Raw genomic sequence first — 22675 nt, forward strand, 5'->3', positions numbered from 1 at the left:
TACTGGAAGAAGAAGAGATACCTACAATAGAAGAATGGATATTGAAAGTTATTAATTTGGCTGAGATGGCTAAAATCTCAGCGTTTTTAAAAGACAATACGCAGGAAAGATATTTAATTGAATGGAAAAAATGGATTGATTATCTACAAAACAGATATCAGATTAAGAAATATCAGATTGCCTTTGAATAATTAGAAAGTTATTTTATGTAATGGGGAGGGGGTTGGGAGACGAAAAGCTTTGGATGTGGTTATTTGGATTGGAAGGGAAAATTTTATTCTATGTTTGGTTTATGTATAACTTTACCTTGTGATTGACCCGGGAAGCCGGGGGGTGGGGGAGGGAGGGGGGTGTTTTGTTTTTTTTTTGGGAGGGAGGGGGAAAAAAGGGGGAAAAATGTTTTTGTTTTTTTAAAACTCTTTCAATAAAAAAAAAATCCTTTTTAAAAAATTTCATTATGATTTTAATAAAATATAATACGAATGTCTATTATCCAATTCAACTTTGCTATTCAGGGATGCGGTGGCTCAGTTGCTAAGATGCTGAGTTTGTCAATCAGAAGGTCAGCAGTTCAGTGGTTCGAATCCCTAGCTTTGTGTAACAGAGTGAGTTTCCGTTACTTGTCCCAGCTTCTGCCAACCTAGCAGTTCAAAAGCACGTAAAAAATGCAAGTAGAAAAGTAGGGACCACTTGGGTGGGAAGGTGACAGCGCTCTGTGCACCTTCAGCATTTAGTCATGCTGGCCACATGACTGTCATAAGATGTCTTTGCACAGTGCTGGCTCTTCAGCTTAGAAACGGAGATGATCACCGCCCCCTAGAGCTGGAAATGACTAGCACGCATGCGCGGGGGAACCTTTACCTTTACCTTACTTTGCTATTCTTCATTCATTATGATTGGTATTGCTTATTGTCTTATTGAACACCAGCATTTCTGATACATTTGCTCCACACACTAAGGAAGCCAAGTCTATAAGAATGACAAGTAACTGGGAAATCAATAAACAAATCATGCAAAGTCTTTTGCATGATGGAACCTAAAAAAGCTTAAATGAGAACCCAATGCCCAATTATCTAAGATAGGCCCTACTGAATAGAATAGGACATATTTCTATATTAGCAGAAATATGATTATTGATGGTGGTGGTGGTGATTATAATGATTCTCTTATTAATTTTCATTTTTATGCTGGACTTCCTCAAAGAATCAGCCTTCCAATTGCAACAATCATTCAGCAGATAAAGCACAAAATCACAGGAGCATTTTTAATAATAAAAACAAGCACTAGAATAGAATAGAATAGAATAGAATAGAATAGAATAGAATAGAATAGAATAGAATAGAATAGAATAGAATAGAATAGAATTCAATTCTTTATTGGTCAAGTGTGATTGGGCACACAAGGTATTTGTCTTTGGTGTATATGCTCTCAGGGTACATAAGGAAAATAAAAGACATTCATCAAGAATAAAAAGATACAACTCTTAGATGATGATGATAATAATAATAATAATAATAATAATAATAATAATAATAATAATAATAATAATAATAATAATAATAATAATAATAATAATAATAATAATAGTGATAGCCCATTGAGACACATTAAAACTATTTTAAAATACAATAGAAAATGTCACCAAATCCATACATTGCTTTTTGATATATTTGCAGTACTCTTAGGTTTACACAAAATGCTCAAAGCAATCTTGAAACCCTGGACTTTCAAAGTTCCCAAAAACTGGGTGAGTGAAGAAGCACTTCTTAAGCAGTTGACAAAGCTGAATGTACTGAATGTACAATGTACTGAGGGCAATACAAGTAAGACTTTGAGTTTGAAACATTTTTCTACCTATCTGGCAAAGTCAACTGCCTATGGCTCTAAGTGCTATATGTAGAGTGTATTCTAAGGCTTGGTTGGCAAGGAAGATATCTTAGCTGTTTTTCACAGACATTTATGGGGAAGGGACTGGTAGCCAAGTCTCATATCCTAAACCTATTTTGGGAAAGATAGAGAAGAATCCATTAACGTCTTTATTGTTTTGTATTGTTTCATATTGTTTCATTTGTTTCATATTGTATTGTATTGTATTGTATTGTATTGTATTGTATTGTATTGGATTGGATTGGATTGGATTGGATTGGATTGGATTGGATTGGATTGGATTGGATTGGATTGGATTGGATTGGATTGGATTGGACTGCACTTCACTGCACTGCACTGCACTGCACTGCACTGCACTGCACTGCACTACACTATATTATAGCAATAGCACTTAGACTTATATACCACTTCACAGTGCTTTACAGCCCTCTCTAAGCGGTTTACAGAGTCAGCATATTGCCCCCAACAATCTGGGTCCTCATTTTACCCACCTCGGAAGGATGGAAGACTGAGTCAACCTTGAACCTGGTGAACTTCGATCTGCTAAATTGCAGGCGGGCAGCAGGCAGCAGAAGTAGCCTGCAGTACTGCACTCTAACCATTGCAGCACCTCAGGTCTTATGTAATATTATTATATTAATATAAATATCATATTCGTACGGGTCTGGATGGGGAGAAACAGACTCAAGCTCAATCCCTCCAAGACGGAGTGGCTGTGGATTCCGGCACCCCGGTACAGTCAGCTGCTTCCGCAGCTGACTGTTGGGGGCGAGTTAGTGGCCCCAAAGGAGGTGGTTCGCAACTTGGGCGTCCTCCTGGATGGCCGGCTGTCCTTTGAGGAACATCTGGCGGCCGTCACCAGGAGGGCTTTTTACCAAGTTCGCTTGGTTCGCCAGTTGCGTCCCTTCCTTGACCGGGATGCCTTATGCACGGTCACTCACGCTCTGGTTACGTCTCGGCTGGATTATTGCAATGCTCTCTACATGGGGCTGCCCTTGAGGTGCACCCGGAGGCTGCAGTTAGTCCAGAATGCAGCTGCGCGAGTGGTAATGGGAGCCGCTCGAGGCTCCCATGTAACACCACTGCTCCGTAGTTTGCACTGGCTTCCTGTGGTCTTTCGGGTGCGCTTCAAGATCCTGGTTACCACCTTTAAAGCGCTCCATGGCTTAGGACCCGGGTACTTACGAGACTGCCTGCTGTTACCGTATGCCTCCCATCGACCCGTACGCTCTCACAGAGAGGGCCTTCTCAGGGTGCCGTCTGCCAAACAATGTCGGCTGGCGGCTCCCAGGGGTAGGGCCTTCTCTGTGGGAGCACCGACGCTCTGGAACGAACTCCCCCCTGGCTTACGTCAAGTTCCTGATCTTCGGACCTTCCGTCGTGAGCTAAAAACATACTTATTTATTCAAGCAGGACTGGCATAAATAGTGATTTTAAATTGGGGTTTTAGAGATTTTAAACATTTGTAAATTTTTTAAATTTTTTAAATTATCGGCCATTTATTAATAGTTTCTTTTAATTTCTTTTAATTGTATATACTCTGTATTTTATTTCGGCTGTACACCGCCCTGAGTCCTTCGGGAGAAGGGCGGTATAAAAATCTAATAAAATAAATAAAAATAAATAAATAATATTATATTATATAAATACTATTTAATGCTAAGTATTACTTTTCCAGTAGAAACAGTGCTTGGGATACTTAGCAATAGAATACAGATAAAGTAGCCAGATAATGAAATTATTAAAGCTGAGTCTGCTCCATCCTCCAATAAAAAGAGGTTCAAGAAAGAGAAAAAGACATCAGGCTCCCATCATAAATTGCATGGTTTCATTGCATAAAAAGGTAAAGGTTCGCCTTGCACTTGTGCTAGTCGTTCTTGACTCTAGGGGGCAGTGTTCATCTCCGTTTCAAAGCTGAAGAGCCAGCACTGTCCAAAGACATCTCCATGGTCATGTGGCTGGCATGACTAAATGCCAAAGGCACACAGAACGCTGTTACCTTCCCACCAAAGGTGGTCCCTATTTTTCTGCTTGCATTTGTTACGTGCTTTCAAACTTTTGCATACTTTTTTCTTGCATACTGCTGTAAAAAATGTGTTCTGAGAAGTTACTGACTTAATGTCATTTTGTATAAATATTTGTATTTGCAATTATGTCATTTTATGTGTCTTTTCATAGCTGAATGTTTTTAAACTCTCACCTGCTTTGTAACCTTAATCCCAAATAAAGCAAAGCAACCAAACAGGGAGAAATGATAATAAATTACTAATAAGTGTAGTCATAATCAGATGAATAAATACTTCTTATGATTTATATAGGGAATCTCATAATGAATAATATAGAATGAGAATCAACTTCTACTTTTTAGAAACATCTGACTGATCACTACAGGAAACCGAATGCTGGATTAAATTTTAAATTTATATTGATTGATTGGTTAGTCAGTTGATTTTATTCAATTTGTAAAGTTTACAACTCCGGTCAGTTTACAAGAAAATATTTTCCTATGTAAAATGTGCAGATTTGTAGCAACAAGAAGGGTACTTAATACTTTCCTCCTAACCTTCAAAAGAAAAAGAAAAAAATCCAGTCCAAGTATGACAAATCCTCAAATTAAAAATAGCAGAAAAAGCTCAAATGGTCCAGGATGACAAATGAAATGAGAGTCATTGTTAGTGTCTGATTGATTGGAGTGCTATGACTTGATAACTTCCAAACCCCTTTATAATGAGAGCTATTCCAGGCATAATTGACAAATTAAGAAGAATCCATTCCCAGTCTCTTAGAAAATGACATTTTGTGGCAATTTGCAGGTGCCCTGGCAGAAACTGTTTTAATAAGTGTTTCAGCAATTGAATAGAATTTTTCATTCCCTGGCTTTCTGTTTCTGTCACATATGATAGGATACAAGTCATAACCAAATTCAGGATGGTGAGGATTTTTTTTTTTCTTGTATGGGATGATAGGAGAGGGTCAAAAAGACAGACTATGGAAGTGATGAATAAAAATGGATACAATTCCCTCAATTGGCAGAAAGAGGAAATCTCCTTATGGAACATATAATACCGATGAAAAAAAGATGTGACATACAAACTTGACAACCTACCATTTTAACGGAAGACGCTGTCCAGTGCTGAAATAAAATTCAGCTTGTTCTCTGCTTAGCATTTGCATGTTAAAATAAAGATGGAATACCATTCTGTTCTTCATCACTTGTAACACAAGATTATCCCAGTCACTGATAAGAATAGGTAAAATGACTCATCTCCTCATCTCCAGAGAAATAAAGATACATTAAATGAAAAAAAAAACACTTCCTAGACAACAACTGTATGAAAATGGTGCCATTGCATAGCATTTCCAATCATACTGATCATCAATTTGTTCATCAAGTCAAGTTGATGTACAAAAGACAACATGATCAGTGGATTGAGGAAATATGATGATTTGGTATATTATACAGAAATTCAGAAATCTGCACAGGTAATTTTTTTTTTAAATTTATATTCTGCCCTTCTCCGAAGACTCAGGGCGGCTTACACTATGTTAGGCAATAGTCTTCATCCATTTGTATATTATATACAAAGTCAACTTATTGCCCCCAACAATCTGAGTCCTTATTTTACCTACCTTATAAAGGATGGAAGGCTGAGTCAACCTTGGGCCTGGTGGGACTTGACCTTGCAGTAATTGCAAGCAGCTGTGTTAATAACAGACTTACTTAGTCTGTTGAGCCACCAGAGGCATTTGTGCTTAGGACTGAAAAACTGGGAGTTACAATTTTAGGAGACTGAGCTGGATTACTAAACAAATAATTACAATTATTGCCAAACAGTATTAATAATTGTAATAATTTACAGTAATAATTTACTGTAAAGCAGAATGAAGCAAGTCTTTAGGCCTTAACTAAAAAATAAAAAATGGGCTAAACATATGTGCACGTGTATGTATTCAATTTATATTATTAGATTACTTTTTAACAAACATTGAAACTATATTTTAAGAAGACCCTTATCCATCTCCAAACCTTATATCTAATTTCTTAAACCAGGGTTCTCCAACCTTGGCAACTTTAAGCCTGGCAGACTTCAACTCCCAGAACCCCCCAGCCAGCAAAGCTGGCTGGGGAATTCTGGGAGTTGAAGTCCTCCAGGCTTAAAGTTGCCAAGGTTGGAGAACCCTGTCTTAAACACTTCAGAAATTGTGGCTTCACAGCTGTAGTATTAGTTTGCACACACAACGTTAGCATGTTCACAGCTGTCTTTCAATTTCTAGAATGCATTATATACTGCTGCAAATACAAGAAATGGTGTGGAGCTTTGATGGCGAACCTATGGTACATGTGCCAGAGGTGGCACACATAGCCACATCATTGGGCATGCGAGCTCAGCTCATGCACGCATGTGTGCACCAGCCAGCTGATTTTCAGGCCTTTTGGGCCCACCAGAAGTAGGGAAACAGGCTGTTTCCTGCCTCTGGAGGGCCTTGGGGGGGGGGGAAGGCCTGAGTCGGGGGGGGAATGGCTCCCCCCAGAGGTCCTCTGGAGGCCAAAAATGGCCCATTTGCCAACTTCCATTGGGACTGGAAGGCCTGTTTTTTGCTGACCCCAGCTGACTCTGTTTGCCAACTTCTGGTCCCACCTGAATTATGAATTATGGGTGTGGGCACACGTATACACATGACCCCCCTACCCCCCCTCCTATCATTCGATGGCAAAAGGGTTAGCCATCACTGGTGTAGAGTCTAAGTACCTAAGGGTTTTTTAAATTATTTTTCCCCTCTTTTTTTTTTTGGTAATACTGCTGCTACCCCATGCTGGTCAAGTTACCAGAGGTGGTCTGTTTCTTCCTCTTGCTAATTACTTTTTGCCTGAGGTTGTTTTTCATCTGCTCTTATGTCTCTTTTAGGGCTCAAGGTTAAGTGAGGAATTTCTTTTGCTGATTCATTTAATTTAGTTTGTCACAGCTAAATAGTAGAATACATAAGATTATTGGGTTTACCTTTAGCTCATCTTATTCTGCATTAACATTGGCTGGAAGTCAAGGGGGAATAATCAACATCCCTTACAATATGTTTTCCTCAGATGAGGAACACCTGCTTTGAGCCAGCAGCAGAGAGATGCTTTACTATGTTTGGCTTATAGGATGTAAATAGAATGCACAACACAAACTGAGGGCCAGATTACCTGGTGATGTCAATCAGGCTTTCTGGATAATCTCTAATAATAGCCTTCTTTGGAGGTGGGTGATGTTATATTCGATAAATAATCAGAGCCATGCTTAGACCCTTAGTAAATTCTGTATAAACCTATCAATCAAGTGTTGCTCCTACTTTTCCATTTCTTTTGAACACTGTATTGAGCATTTTGATTTTGACATTGGAGAGAAACAAGCAGAAAATGCTTGCAACTTGTAAAATGTTACATTCAACACTGATTGGAGTCTAAGAATTCATATGACATTAGATACCTCATCAACTCAACAGCCACCTCTTGGGCAATATGATTTTCTGCTGTTTAGGAGCAAAAAGAATAAAGTAAGTGTGCTACACCACTGATATGTTAAATACATAGTTTATGTGTTTATGTACATGTGTTGCATTATATGTCTTTAAAAAGGTTTTTTCCAAGTGATGTCACAGAGTTAAGGACAGGATTATAAATAAGATTAGGACACGTGTGTCAAATCTGCGGCATCATGTTGCCATCACATGATGTTTTGTGACATTTTTCCTTTCGTGGAGCTAGGGTAGGTGTAGCCTTCACATGATACATCCAGCCCACCAGCCGCCAGTTTGACACCCCTGAGTTAGGGTTACTGTTAAGCCTCCAAAGCTTGATTCTTTAAAATGTATGATCTTCAGCTGGGAAGTCATCTGTTGTTTCTGTGCCCCCCAAGCTGGGCCCCCTGTCAGAAAGTGACTCGGAAAGTGAGGGGGAAGGGCCATCAGGACTTACCTCTGGAGCATCGGCTCCTCTGGCTCAGGTCCAGGAGCCAGAGGCAGACCAGGTGGAGGAGATAACGAGGCCTCCATCCCCTGACTCTCCCCCCCCAGGCCACGCCTCCAGCCCCGGCTGATGGCAATCAGGCCTGGTTAGATCCCAGGTTTCGGAGATACAAGAGGCGCTACAACAAAGGAAGGGGTGGGGCAGGCCTAGAGAGTGCTGAGTCATGGAGCCACACCCCACAGAGTATAAAAGCAGCCCTGGCTGCTCTTATGCTCCGTGATGAGCAAAAATTGAGCTGAACTATTTGCTCATGGAGAAGTGAGCTGAATTCTTTGACTCGTGGAGAATTGAGCTAAACATTCGGCCTGGATTACTGACTTCCTGGTTGCCTGGCAACCCTAAAATAAGGGAGACTTTGACAGGCAGCTGCAGATTCCCTGCCAGGACTGATAGCAGCCGTGAACTCAATTACTGGCTCGTTTAGCCAGCTCGCGTGGCTGAGGCCGGGAGGGGACAGAATATAATCATATCCTTAGTTGAAACATAGGGAAGCTGTGTCACCTTTCCTGGATAATCTAGACAGGAAACATGACTAGATGAGCTAAACCTACTTTATTGTAAGGCTATATTAACAGAATCTTTAACGTCTGAAGCAGGGGTCTCCAACCTTGGCAACTTTAGGACTTGTGGACTTCTGGGAGTTGAAGTCCACAAGTCTTAAAGTTGCCAAGGTTGGAGACCCCTGGTCTGAAGCACAAACGCCATGCCTTCCACTCTCAAGTGCTTACTTTATTAGAACAGATCCTTCCTTACTTTCTTTCTCTGACAGTTAAATGACTGTGGGTTCTTACCCCTTTTAACTGATTGTTTCCTAGCTAGCATCTCTTCTTCCCTTTCCTCAAAGTTCCCCATCCATGTCATGAGTCACACCAAGGTCTCTCATTCTATTCCTAAGCACAATTTTGATGCGAGACACTTTTTCTACCTTATCCCATTCCCACTACCACCTATGTTCCCATCCATCATGGAAAAAGACTTCATAGGGTTGAAACTAGAGATGAAAGCCTCAGAGTCATATGCAGTCCCTGAAAGCTCTGAGTCTCTGCAGACCTCCAACACTGATTTTTCAGCTCAACAGTTATTAATAAAACTCACTTTTAAATCTATTTAAAATAACAGAGCAAAACTCTGTTTCTCCATTTATTTGCCCCCACATACAAGATCTACCCCATTTCCATTGCATCCAAAACTGTAAAACTCCTTGTTGCAGGAAGAATTTTTGCATGCATCCTCAAAGTTCTAGGATAAAACTGGTATCATGAGTTGTTTATCAAACCACTTTCCAATTGGTCTGCCTGGATGCCTGAATTTACTATGGGACTACCCACAGTGTCAGTCTCTGCTGTTTTTCAGGTTACTAGATTTTGATGGATATTACCTAGTTGGAATATATTTTTCCAGAGGTTCCAGACCTGTCAGTTGGGTGTACAGTAAGTGGAGAGAAAATAGAAAAACAGGGACAAAAAATGGAACATTTAGGCATTATAGAGGGTAGCAGACAAAAAGAAACTTTTAAGACTGCAAACATGGCATGGGACATTTTAGATATTTGTACAAAATGGAACCCTAGATTTTGGGCACAAAGTTTCACTCCAACAATGCTACTGATTAGATCTTCTGCTTGGCCACTGACTATATGAAGCATATGATTCGAACCCCTTCCTGTGGAGATTGTTCTTTTCAGATATTGTGTTAAAAAAAGAGAAGCAGAATGTGTAAAATCTTCAGTACAATTTTATTTTCCTTTGGTTTATGATTTAATTTCCTGCTTACTTTCAAATCTTCACTTTCTTCACTCTGAAATATTCTGTGAATGTCTTCATTTGTTCTGATTATTAGACAGAATAATCACTACTATCCTTTGAATCTTGTCAATATCCAAGTCCATCCAAAATAATCTACCTTTATTGCATCAAATAATTTGTTATTGTTATGATTAAGAAAATATTATTTTAGAAACATTGTAGATGTTGAATACCAGTCTGAGACTTATTGTTTAATTATAGGTGTGTTAATTATGAAATTCCTCCTCTCACATTATCTATCTCTCACAGAATCAACCAGAAAGCAAAAGCTACTGCTACCTGGGACAAGTGGCACAGTGAAATATGCCAATAAAGTGAGTTATTTTTTAAAAGTTTTTTTTTTCTTTTCTTGAAAGAAAAAAAATTAGGAAAGGAGATGCTATACAGTATATGATGTGTAATTGTTATCTCCTGAGTAGTCATCTAAACAAACAGTAATTCTTTCTTCATTTTTCTTCACTTGAAAGGGTCATCACTAAAAATGATACTCTGTAAAAGACTAGAATAGCAATAATAATATAGACTTACATATCACTTCATAGTACTTTACAGCCCTCCCTAAGCAGTTTACAGAGTCAACATATTGCCTCCAACAATCTGGGACCTCATTTTACCAATCTCAGAAGGATGGAGGGTTGAGTCAACCTTGAGCCGGTCAGGTGGTAGGAGGCACAGAGGTTAGAATGCAGTATTGCAGGCCAATTTGTATGGACCTTTTGCTGAAAGGAAAAAAAAAGACTGAAATAATAATTTATGGATTTGGGTAGATGTCAAATTTCTATGCTTTCCTTTTTGCTTTTCTTTTTTTCCTTATTTACTACCTTCTTTCTTTTTTTCATTTTCTATACTTTTAGTGTATTTAAAAATTCTAACTTTTTAAAAGGAAAAAAAAAGTCATCACTGCCCTAATATTTATTTTTGAATGTTACCCTTTTTCTTTCTAAGCATTACCTTTTCGTACTCAATATAGTCCTTCAGTTCAATCCTGTCCAGCTTAAAATGGACTCAGCCTTCCGTCCTTCTGAGTTGGGTAAAATGAGGACCCAGATTGTTGGGGGCAATATGCTGATTCTGTAAACTGCTTAGAGAAGGCTGTAAAGCAGTATGAGTATATAAGTATATAAGTCTAAGTGCTATTATATTTTAACTCTGTTCACTGCTAAGAGTTGCTTGTGTGATATGGTCAGCCATTTAAATTGAACAAACAGAAAAACAAATAAGCTTCTGCACTTCAAAATTTTCCTGATTTTTTTTTTTTTTGGTGAAAAAAAAAAGAATGCAGCATGTGATCATCTACAGATTGATCTTTCTTCCTTTATATTTGCTTTTCACTTTTTAGCCTAACTTTCCCAAATGTGTTGCCAATTATTCACAATTTTTAAAAAATGCACTTGACTAAATGTAGAAAATTGCCTGCTGGTGTAACAAGAAGTCATCTTTCCCAAGATTGGCTGGAATCTGCATGCAGTGTGAAGCCTTTCTGAAGATACGACGAGAGAAATAGATGGATTGAAAATTCTTGTCCCATGTTTTTCATTCAATGTGTATGAATGAATGAATGAGCATGTTGTAAATTTTGCTTATGGAGGTGTGCATTCTTAACCCTGGTATTAAAACTGTTCCCCAAACTCAATACTGAGTGAACATCATGTTGCCCAAAATTTATTAGTACACTATTAGATTTTAGGGTGCCAGAAAATATTGGTTATCCACCTCTGATCTAGCCATAATTGTCTACATTGATTCTCCAGTATTTTAGATTACAATGCATTGATTTTATTTATTTATTTATTTATTTATTTATTTTGTCACAACATCATACAAAAAGATTATATAGTATATACACATATAAACATATATAGGAAGAAGAAAAGAAAAACAATAGGACAGGAACGGTAGGCACGTTTGTGCGCTTATGCACGCCCCTTATGGTCCTCTTAGGAATGGGGTGAGGTCAATAGTAGAAAGTTTTTGGTTAAAGCTGTTAGGATTATGGGAAGAGACCACAGAGTCAGGTAAAGTATTCCAAGCACTGATGATTCTGTTGCAGAAGTCATATTTTCTGCAATCTAGATTAAAGCGGTTTACATTAAGTTTAAATCTATTGGTTGCCCTTGTATTATTGCAATTAAAGCTGAAGTAGTCTTTGACAGGAAGGACATTACAATAGATGATTCTGTGAGTTAAACTTAGGTCTTGTCGAAGGCGACGGAGTTCCAAGTTTTCTAAGCCTAGGATTTCAAGTCTGGTGGGATAAGGTATTTTGTTGTTTTCAGAGGAATGGAGAACTCTTCTTGTAAAATATTTCTGGACACGTTCAATTGTATTGATGTCAGAGATGTGGTGAGGGTTCCAAACAGGTGAGCTGTATTCTAGAATTGGTCTAGCAAATGTTTTATATGCTCTGGTTAGTAGTGTGGTGTTTTGGAAAAGAAGCTACAAAATTAGGTTTACAACTCTTAGAGCTTTTTTGCTATGTAGTTGCAGTGGGCTTTGGCACTTAGATCATTTGACATGAAAACTCCAAGGTCTTTAACGGATGGGGTCGTCTGTAAGGTAATGTCCATCTAGTATGTACTTAGTTTTAGAGTTCTTTTTCCTATATGTAAGACTGAGCATTTGCTGGTTGAAATTTGGAGCTGCCAATTTTAGACCAAGCGGTTAGATGGTCAAGGTCGTTTTGAATGATAGAAGTGTTGTCTGTGGTGTTAAATAGTTTGACATCGTCAGCAAAGAGAACACAATTACTTGAGATATGGTCACAAAGATCATTAATGTATAGAATAAAGAGTGTTGGTCCAAGGACGCTGCCTTGAGGAACGCCACTCTTGACAGGAACAGGATTTGATAAAGCATTGCCAATTTTGACCACTTGTTGTCTGTTAGACAGAAAAGCAGATATCCATTTGTGGAGGGGTCCTGAGATGCCATAGGATGTTAGTTTAAGGAGAAGTTTATCGTGTACTACTGAGTCAAAAGCTTTGCAGAAGTCTATGTAGATTGCATCTATTGATTTGCCTTGATCTAGATTTGAAGTCCATATGTTTTTGCAGTGGAGAAGTTGTAAGTTACATGATAACTTTTTCCTGAAACCAAATTGTTTGTTGGAGAGTAGGTTGTTAGTTTCTAAGTGTGAGGTAATGGATTGATTGATGATAGATTCCATGACTTTGCAGGTGACGAGCAAAGGGAGATCGGTGTGTAGTTTTCGACTAAGCTGGGGTCTCCTTTTTTGAAGATGGGGATGACTGTGGCTAGTGACCAAAGTTTGGGAAGAGAACTGGTAGTGAAAGCTTTATCAAAGATAATACTTAGGGGTTCAGCTATATTAATGGAAAGTTTTTTTAAGAAATATGCACATAGACCATCAGGTCCAATAGAAAGCGATGGTTTTAAGTTGTGAAGAGCTTTACCAACGTTGTCTTCTGTGAAATCTATATGAGTTAAATCATCATAGTCATTGCTGGTTCGTTTGTGGAATGTTGGATATGTGTTATCGGAGTTAACAAAAACTGAGCCAAAGAAAATGTTGAAGAGGTTTGCTTTGACTGTTTCGTCATTGCATTCTTTGTTGTTAGAATCTTTTAGTGGTGGGATGGATCTTGAATCTTTAAGTTTACTGTTGACAAAATTATAAAAGGCACGATTGGAATTTGTGCGTAGAAGGTTTTCTTCTTGCTTGGTGTGGTAATTTGTGCATTCAGTTTTAATTTGGTTGCATATGTTTCTGTAACGGTTTCTGAAGTTTGTAACATAGCCTTTTTTGTTTCTTTTCCAGAGGGATTTTTTTGATTGAAGCTTTTTTATTGATATGGGTAGTTTGTTTTTCTTGGACATGGTAGTCATTCGTGGTACATATAATTTAATGACTCTATTGATTTCAAGTAGGAAGATTCTATAGAGGTCATCAGCGGTTATGCAGGTTGCAAACAGATTTTGCCAGTTCAGAAGTGAAAGATCGTTGTTTATAAGGTCGTAATTGGCTTTCTTGAAGTTGTAGTTGGGAGTTCTGGTGTTATGGCGAATTAAGTATGGACGTATATTGAGACGAAAATCAATCATGCAGTGGTCACTGTTTGAAAAAGGTTCTTTAATTTGTATTCCGTAAATTGAGTTTGGATTGTTGCAGAAGATGAGGTCAAGGCAGTTGTTGAGTCTTGTATTGTTAGTTACAAGTTGTTCAAGACCTAGGTTTGTAACAGCGTTGTATAGTGTAGTATGGATTGGGTCAGTTGAACATTCATTGGTTGTCCAGTTAATGAGAGGTAGATTTAAGTCACCAAGGAAGATAAGAGGGTATGGGCAAGAGGTAGTCATGTAGATCAGATGGATTCATTCTACCCATGAAAAGTAGATGCTCAGTCCTTATGCATAGGAGTAACTGAGTGCACAAAAAATAATGGTGAGGGATACTGTGAATGGATGAACTCCTACATAGCTCCTGCCACATCTATGGCAAAATGAAGCACTCTCAGGGGTTGAAAGGTGATGTGATCTATAAATGGAGCATTTTTTAAGAATCTGAAAGGTATTTCTGGAATGCCCCATCCTCTACCATCACCAGCACTAAAAATAATAATAATAATAATATTGCTATTGTTTTGGTGCAGTTAAAAATATTATTCCGGCTTTTTAAATTAGTTTTCTTTTCTTTTCTTTTCTTTTTTTTGGACCAGTTCTGTTATCTAAAGAATTGCAAGATTATTTACTATTTTATTGTTTTGTATTTCTGTGTATTGGGCTATCATACTTTTTGAATACTGCCTTACCATTTAAGGAGACAGGGCAGGTTAAAACGTAATAGAGATCTTCACATTGTCCTTTGTTCTGCTGTCTTGTAAGAAGTTCAGGACCTATTAATAATAAATATTGCTTCCTAGGGAATAGGCTACTTAAAAAAATAGGTAGCCGAACTATTGTAGTAGACATTGAAACAGATTAACAGCTCTTCCTTGGAAACACCGCATGGACAAAGTGTACTGTAATGAATGTGTTGTAGGTATCGGTGGGATTCTGAATAACTCTTGATGTTCTCGGAAATTCTCTGTCTGCAGTTGGTGGTACATATATAAAAGCTCAAGGGATTGCTTCTTTGAAGAAGAAAAAAGCACTTGAAATTATTAACCAGCTTGGAAAAGATTTTATTTTGCCCTGACAATATCCTAGATTTAGATAAATCTGACCTGAGCTGGAATATATTGAACTAATTAGATTCTTGGAGTTGGGATAAGAAGACAAGTTTTTCTTTCTTTCTTTCTTTTTTCTGACACAGAGAGGAAACTAAACTAGATTTTAACAGAGGGGGATTCTGTTACTGCTTGTTAACAAACATTTAATCAAAGTCTTGTTGAGAACCAAAACTGGGAAGCATTGTTGTTTTTAAAGCAGTATATGTAAGGCATTAAGACAAAGCCCATTTATTACCCAGTGTTAGCATGATAGCCTTTTTGACAACTCTGCTTCTCACTAGCAAAAGAATCACATGAATTAATGACTGCAGCCCATTCAGTATCGAGAAGGCATAAAGCAATTCTGTGCTGAAACGTCACTAAAACCTTTCCTTCCATTTTTTCCCCCTCTTTATCAGCTAACAAAACTCTCTCCTGAATGAGTAATCTGGATATTATATTAAATTACATGATGCATTCGTTTGTGCAATCATTTCACATGGCACAAATACTACATTTTTTTCTTTTCTTTTTTCCTTCTAAGGTTAGGAAATCCATGCCTATCCAAATATATATCAAATTCAATGTGTTTAATAGGCTTTATTCCAAGGTAAATCAGCATGTAGAACAAAATTTTCATTAAAAGCAATAATAAGAACCAATGCAAACTAAATTAGAACAGAAACTGTGAAAAAAAGAGAGAGAAAACTAAAAGCACAGTAAGAAAACAAAATAGAAAAAAGAAAGTTATAAAGAAAGATATGAAAATACACAGAAGTAACTTCAGGTATTCCTTACAGTCTTTATAAGTACAGATATATTTTAACCTCTTTCTCCTAAAGTTACATCACAACTTTCTTCTTTCTGTCTATATTTCTATCCTGTTTAATCATCAAACCATAAATCACAAGTTCATTTTTTTTTAAAAAAAAGATTACACAAAAAGTCCATAAGGGAATTCCAAACCAATAAAAGTTGATGTTTTCCTTTCTCTAATCAAAGAAGTCAGTTTGTCCATCTCAGCTAATTTTGTCAGTTTGACTAACCATTCTTCCATGGTAGCAAATATGTATTTTATTGAGACATTTTATATTTAATTAAAAGTTCCTTGAAGACCTGCACTGGAGAATCCTTATAATTAATAAATATAGCTAACTAATTATAATTAAATAGCATAGGGGTATTTAGGAGAAAGCAAAGAGTAATAAGCAGACTTGCTGATGTCAACAGAAAAAAGAAATCCAGTGGAGCATCCACATCTTTAACACTGTGCTTTTGTTCTGGTTCTCCTTGCCTTAGTGAAAAATACTGCATGGGGGGGGGGGGAAGAAAAATAAAAGAGGCAAGAACGGTATCTTAATTTAGATCCCATGAGCTATGAGGAAATAACTGTAAGCAAAATGCTACATGTTCATAATGATAATTTCAAGAGTATAAATGTTGTTTCTACAGATCATCCCCGGGGGAAAGAATGTCATGGATGGAATCTGTGGATACACTTTTGGCTAACAAAGGTAAAACTATTCTATTCTATTCTATTCTATTCTAGTCTAGTCTAGTCTAGTCTAGTCTAGTCTAGTCTAGTCTAGTCTAGTCTAGTCTAGTCTATTCCATCTCATCCCATCCCATCCCATCCCATCTCATCCATCATATTTCATCATATTTTTATTTTTCCTCTCAGGAAATCCAAGGAGATATATATATCCAAACCTGATCTACACCATTATTATTCTCCTCCCTGATGTTAATAACCAGCAGACCCACATAGGCTTAATTAAGGCCATTTTGTAGACCAAAACTTTACAGAGTACATCATTGTATTTTAATTATACAAAAATGTATGAGATACCACAAAAACACTCCACCAGAGCCTTTAAAAAATTATATACTAATAATTCCTGTCATAAAAATAAGTCATAATAAAGGAACTCCAATACCTAATTCATATTATACCTAGAGGAAAAGTCTTCAGTCCCAAAGGACGTGGATGAATTATTTTGCACACCACAGATATCCCAAATTGCTGATGCAATATCTCCAAGTCAAAAACTGCTGAGCTAACAGGTCAAAGAAAAAAACAAATATTCTAAAGCAGAACAAATGACTCATTTCAGATCTCACTTAGATTAAATAAGGAAGTAGAAATTTCCTGCAATTCTCTGGATAGACCTGCAGTAACTTCCCAAATTCTACATACAGGAGGTCTAGATCTAGGAGTAATGATTCTTCAGCACCTCATCACACCAATCACATGGGGATAGGAGGGTGTGTAAATAAGACAGTGAAGGATTCTCGGTTTGAATTATTTGTATTAGTATGTTACTCATGGAAATTAACATAGAATTAAAAACAAAACAAAGTAAACAATAAACAAAACAACCACAATTTAATATAAAACAGCAGAGAAGTCACAACCACAACGTATTCAAGATACGTAATTTACCTCATGTCCCCTCTTTATCCATCTATCACTCTGTCTGGTTTTTTTTAAGACTGTATTTTTCAATCTCAATCATTTTAAGATATGTGGTCTTCAACTCCCAGAATTCCCCAGCCATTTCCCTCTGTCTTTCTTCCCAGGCACACTTGAAGACAACAAATGTTCTTGGACTTTCCTGCTTATAGGATGTATTGGTTAGGTGATACGTTTTATTTTTATTTATTTTTATTATTTATTTATTTATTTATTTCATCAAGCATGTATTTTATGACAGATACAAGTTTAAACATAATTATAAATACATGTAAAGGATACAAATAAAAGAAAACATTAGGATAGGGATGGTAGGCACGCTGGTGCGCTTATGCTACAGACCTCTTAGGAATGGGGTGAGATATATAGTAGACAGTGTAAGGTTAAAGTTTTGGGGATTTGGGGGAGAAACCACAGAGTCAGGTAGTGCATTCCAGGCATTGACAACTCTGTTACTGAAGTCGTATTTTCTGCAGTCTAGTTTGGATCAGTTTACCATGAGTTTATATCTATTGTGTGCTCTTGTGTTGTTTTGGTTGAAGCTGAAGAATTTATTGGCTAGTAGGACATTGTAGCAGATGATTTTATGTACTATGCTTAGGTCAGATCGAAGATGGTGAACTTCTAAATTGTCTAAGCCCAAAATTTCAAGTCTGATGGCATAAGGTATTTTGTTGCGAGCAGAGGTGTGGATGACTCTTCTTGAGAAATATCTCTGGACTCATTCAATTATATTAATGTCTGATATGCAGTGTGGGTTCCAGACAGATGAGCTGTATTTAAGAATTGGTCTGGCAAAAGTTTTTTATGCCCTAGTTTGCAGTTCAATATTACCGGAGAAGAAGCTACGCAAGATTAAGTTAACAACTCTTAATGCTTTTTTAGCAATGCTGTTACAGTGAGCGCTGATACTTAGATCATTTGAGGTGAGTACTCCAAGATCTTTGACAGAGTGAGGGTCATCTGTTAGGTCATATCCATCCAGCTTGTATTTTGTGTTCTGATTATTTTTGCCAATATGTAAGACAGAGCATTTGTTGGTTGAGTTTTGAAGTTGCCAATTGTTTGACCATTCTGACACATTGTCAAGGTCTTTTTGTAGAGTAGCAGCATTGTCAGTGGTGTTGAATATTGCCTATTCCTATACTGCATTTCCTCTAAACAAATCTTGTTTCTGTTATAATTCTAAAAAATGATTTACTAATCATCATTCAGATCAGATTCCCATTCTTGGGAATGCTCACATAAACACCAGAACCATTTTAGCTTCCAACCATGCATAATTATTACCTATCAAAAGAATGGATATGGGGAAAAGACATGAGATCAAAACTGGCTTTCATGAACCATTTGCTACTGGGAGTAACTGTGGAACACACACACAGTGTAACCTAGTCTGGCCTGAGTTATGAAACCAGCTGGGTGACTGTACATCTCTTACTCCTTCTCATTCTTAGGAACAAGCAAGTATTGAATGACTTTGAAAAATGTTGTCATGCAAACTTGTCCATATAGCCACCAGGAGTCAACGCTTATTCAAAGACCACAACTATTTTGTTTAACAAAAAGTTTGGAACTTTAATCAAAAGAGGTGTGTATGTGTGTGTGTATGTGTGTGTATATGTGCACACATGTGCACGCACACACAAGACAGAGAGGGAGAGGGAGAGGGAGAAAGAGAGGATGAATATGTTCAAAATCCCTTTGAAAAATGGTCTGTCTGCAGCAGGCAGGCTATGGCCCTTCCAATGGTGCTGAGCTAAAGCATTCAACATCCCTCATACTTGGGCAGATTGATTGTGACTGATAGATGATAGAATTTAGAATAATTTGTGTATCAGTGAATGAAAAAGTTTTAGTGGTTACCTGGCCTTTGGCTTAATGAACTAATCTTTAAAAAATACTCATGATGGTTGAGTTTGAGGCCCTTGGTCCAAATGGTAAAATTCACCCTCTAGAATGTCCAGTAAAAAGGCCACTAACTCTTATTAATCACTCACCAGAATGAATGGACACAAGTTAAGTGTCATATTCTGGCATGACTAGCTCATATCCATAAAAGATAATCATTGGTTCTCTTCCAATAAAAGCCAATTAAATTATTCTTATACTCTTCAGTGTATTTATTGATTTTCACGCCAAGAAGTTGCTTATATGTCCCCATTCTTTTTCTGGTTTTTCAGATGGCCTGAATGCATTTAGAACTTTCCTGAAATCAGAATTCAGTGAAGAAAATATTGAATTTTGGCTCGCTTGTGAGGACTTCAAGAAAACAAAGTCAGCAGCTAAAATGGCTTCAAAAGCCCAAAGGATTTACTCTGAATTTATCCAAGTTGATGCACCACAGGAGGTAACCAGTTAGGGATGCTTTAAAACACTGTTTTCTACTTACAAAAGAAAAAGAATGAATATCTTTATCAGTTTGGATATATACATTTGATTTTTATGCATGATTATGATCATGTTGCTCATCTCATACCCCAAATGGTGAGATGATCGAAGAAGCCACGTATTGTGGCTGTCCTCGTGTATTGATGGATGACTTCTCTTAATTCAGCCTAAAAATAAGAACTATGAGCATTAGAGTAAATTCTTTTTGGATGAATGACTGTTCTAGTTTATAAGAGCTACTAGTAGTACAGTACTTGCTGCTCATCAAGTGGGTCAGCAAAGTAGAAGTATCTTCCAACTCTTCTAGAGGAAGCATACATAAATAATTATTTTCTGTTTTTTAATCTCCCTTCTGAGAAAGGCCCTGGAGCAGATGGTTAAATTAGTATTCCAGACTCTCTTCGATAAAAAGAGGTTTCCAACCTGGGTTCAAGACTGATTTGAGGATGGAAGTAGCCATGGTTACCTAGCAGTAACTGGATTTTTTTGGCATTAACTTTGAGGATCTACATTGATACAGGATTTGGGGATGATAACATACATGCATGCAGATTAAAAACTTTGGAACCTCTTACAGTATGAATGTTGGCCCACAATCTTCAGCGTGATTAACCAAAATTAGATGTTACTGAAAAAAAGTAGTTGAAATATAAAAAAAAAACCTCATTGCACAGTGCATAATATTGGTTGTGTTCCATACAACTGAAATTCAGACATTGTTCCCAGAGAATAGAGAAAACAAATTATCACTGAAAACAATCCAATAAACCCATTTTACACTGAGTTATATTGTTGTTCTTTTTTAGCCCAGTATTGTCTAATCGGATAATACACCATCAACTATCCTGCATCTGTTTTTGATGACAATGTTCAGAATCCCCAGGGTCCAGGGGGAAAGGCCTTCACATCCCTCTTCATATGATATATTATATTAAAATTGGTCAGGGATTGTGATAATTGTAATTCAAACATTTGGTAGATGCCAAGTTGACGAATCAGACTACGTAGTAAGTGCCACACTATAACATTTTCAATAGTCCTGAGGGAAAAATGCATTGGCAGGCCTTTGTAGCAGAAGACAATGAGAAAATTAAAACATTCAAAAGCAGAACATTCACAAGTAACAAGGGCTGAGGCAGGCAAACCGTGCTTATCATCTCGGAATAGAACAATAAAAGGAAATACAATTCAGTTCAGTTAACAGCCTAAAAAACAATATTATTACTAGTTTTAGATGTATAGTATATATTGCATAAATCAAAGTTATTTCTATCTTGTGTCACTAGTGTAAATTATTTTGTTCCAAAAAAGCATTCATTAAAGCATTTTATAGTTTTTTTCTATCTTTCTTGGCTTTGATTTCTTGTTTAGTGGTCAGTTTGTTTCTGATTATTTTACTGATGGGTGCAAGGGAATAAAATATCTAAACAGGTAGAGCCAGTTTCATTTGATTTTCTGTTTAAAAACATGCTGTTCAACCTGGTTTCCCATTTTTATACATGACTTAGGTCTGCTGACAGTTGGGTGCAATACAACCAATTATCTCACAAAGATAGTAAACTGATTCAATCAAATGGTCTCATTTCTGCTTCTCTTTTGAACTTTAACATTTGATTTGGAAACAAAATCTTCAGATTCACGCTAAGAATTTTAATGTTCATAAAACTTCAGTGATTAAACAGGTAGAATGACAAACAGATGGCTCCAGCTGTCAGATCAAGCATTAATTGGAGTAGGAATGAAGGCTCTCTTTAAAAAAAGAGAGAGAGAGAAAGAATTTATGGTTCTGTTGAACACAGGAAAATATAATTCCTATAGCTTTCTATGTTAGAAGAATGGGATTATTTTTTAATTACTTTAAATGTATACACACTGAAATTCAATAATCAAATATTAACCAGGTGAAAAAAAGAATGACGCAAATACATACCTATTGAGTATGAAAATTCTGGAGTTATTTGCCAGAAAACCTGTTGCTGTTTTGGTGTTGTTATTATGATAAATGGCTTTGGGGAGTAGAAAACTAAATTAAAATTAGTATTCAATATTTAAGTAACAAAAACCTGACCTTCCTGCTGCTTTGCATCAAAGAATGTATTTTGGGATACGATTCAAATTTTATTTGCTTTTGGCTCCCAGACAACATTTCCTATATCCAGTAGAATAAACAATCGTATTTCCTGCAGATAAACATTGACTTCAATACCAGAGACCGCATCATGCAGGCTATTTCGAAACCAACTCTCAACTGTTTTGAAGATGCTCAAAAATTAATCTACAGTCTCATGGTCAAAGATTCATTCCCGCGGTTTCTGAAATCAGAAGCTTATAAAGAACTGGCAAATAAGGAGCTGAAAAGAAGTCAAAAAAGGTGGCTGCCATTTTTGTAACACTCAAAAGCAGTTTGGAATCTCTTAGCATCTCTATACTGATGACTTAGCAGGGCAGGTGACTGACTAATACAATTATTTGCAAAATTGAAATTGCAGGGTTTAAAACATGGAATATGGTTTTATTTTTAAAAGATTTAAATAGCTAGTAATTAAGTTATTTTCACATTGTGTCTAATCTCTTAGTTTTCCATTATAGGGAGTGTGGATTTTTTTTAAAAAAATATATCTTAACTGAAAGCTTCATGTGACAGAACTCAAACGTGAAACTGTTGCATTTTGCTTTCAGCTAAGATTAAACAAAATCATAATAAGTTATGTCTTCCTCCAATTTCTTGTCTTATTTACTTAATTGTAAATATTTAATAGAGAGCCAGTTTAGTGTAATGGTGAAGACACCAAGCAACCCACTTCTGAAAATTTCAGGAACTTATCCAGGAGTCAATACTGACTTGAAGACACAATATCTTTTTCCATATCTAGACTGACCATAGTAGATGGGAGGTAAAAATCTGATCTGTTGTGTGAATCCCTTGTGGGTTGTTGTTTTTTTC

General features: G+C 36.9%; 1 protein-coding gene across 1 annotated transcript; it reads left to right on the forward strand.

Moving 5' to 3' along the window:
• The first annotated feature begins 1696 nt into the window (after positions 1 to 1696).
• RGS21 (regulator of G protein signaling 21) lies at positions 1697 to 22121 on the forward strand. Its single transcript, XM_058176640.1, has 4 exons — positions 1697 to 1823; positions 16298 to 16381; positions 19524 to 19690; positions 21918 to 22121. Exons 1-4 carry the CDS (start codon positions 1697 to 1699, stop codon positions 22119 to 22121), a joined length of 582 nt encoding a protein of 193 aa, XP_058032623.1.
• Positions 22122 to 22675: the final 554 nt, after the last annotated feature.

The sequence above is a fragment of the Ahaetulla prasina genome, chromosome 3, assembly GCF_028640845.1.
Source record: "Ahaetulla prasina isolate Xishuangbanna chromosome 3, ASM2864084v1, whole genome shotgun sequence".
Taxonomy (NCBI): domain Eukaryota; kingdom Metazoa; phylum Chordata; class Lepidosauria; order Squamata; family Colubridae; genus Ahaetulla; species Ahaetulla prasina.

What these genes read in the sequence shown, in the direction of transcription:
- RGS21 (XM_058176640.1), top strand. Translation starts at nt 1,697, where the DNA reads ATGCTCAAAGCAATCTTGAAACCCTGGACTTTCAAAGTTCCCAAAAAC. An exon ending in TACACTTTTGGCTAACAAAG is followed by an intron (nt 16,382 to 19,523) that starts GTAAAACTATTC and finishes CTGGTTTTTCAG; the next exon opens with ATGGCCTGAATGCATTTAGA. An exon ending in AAGTTGATGCACCACAGGAG is followed by an intron (nt 19,691 to 21,917) that starts GTAACCAGTTAG and finishes TATTTCCTGCAG; the next exon opens with ATAAACATTGACTTCAATAC.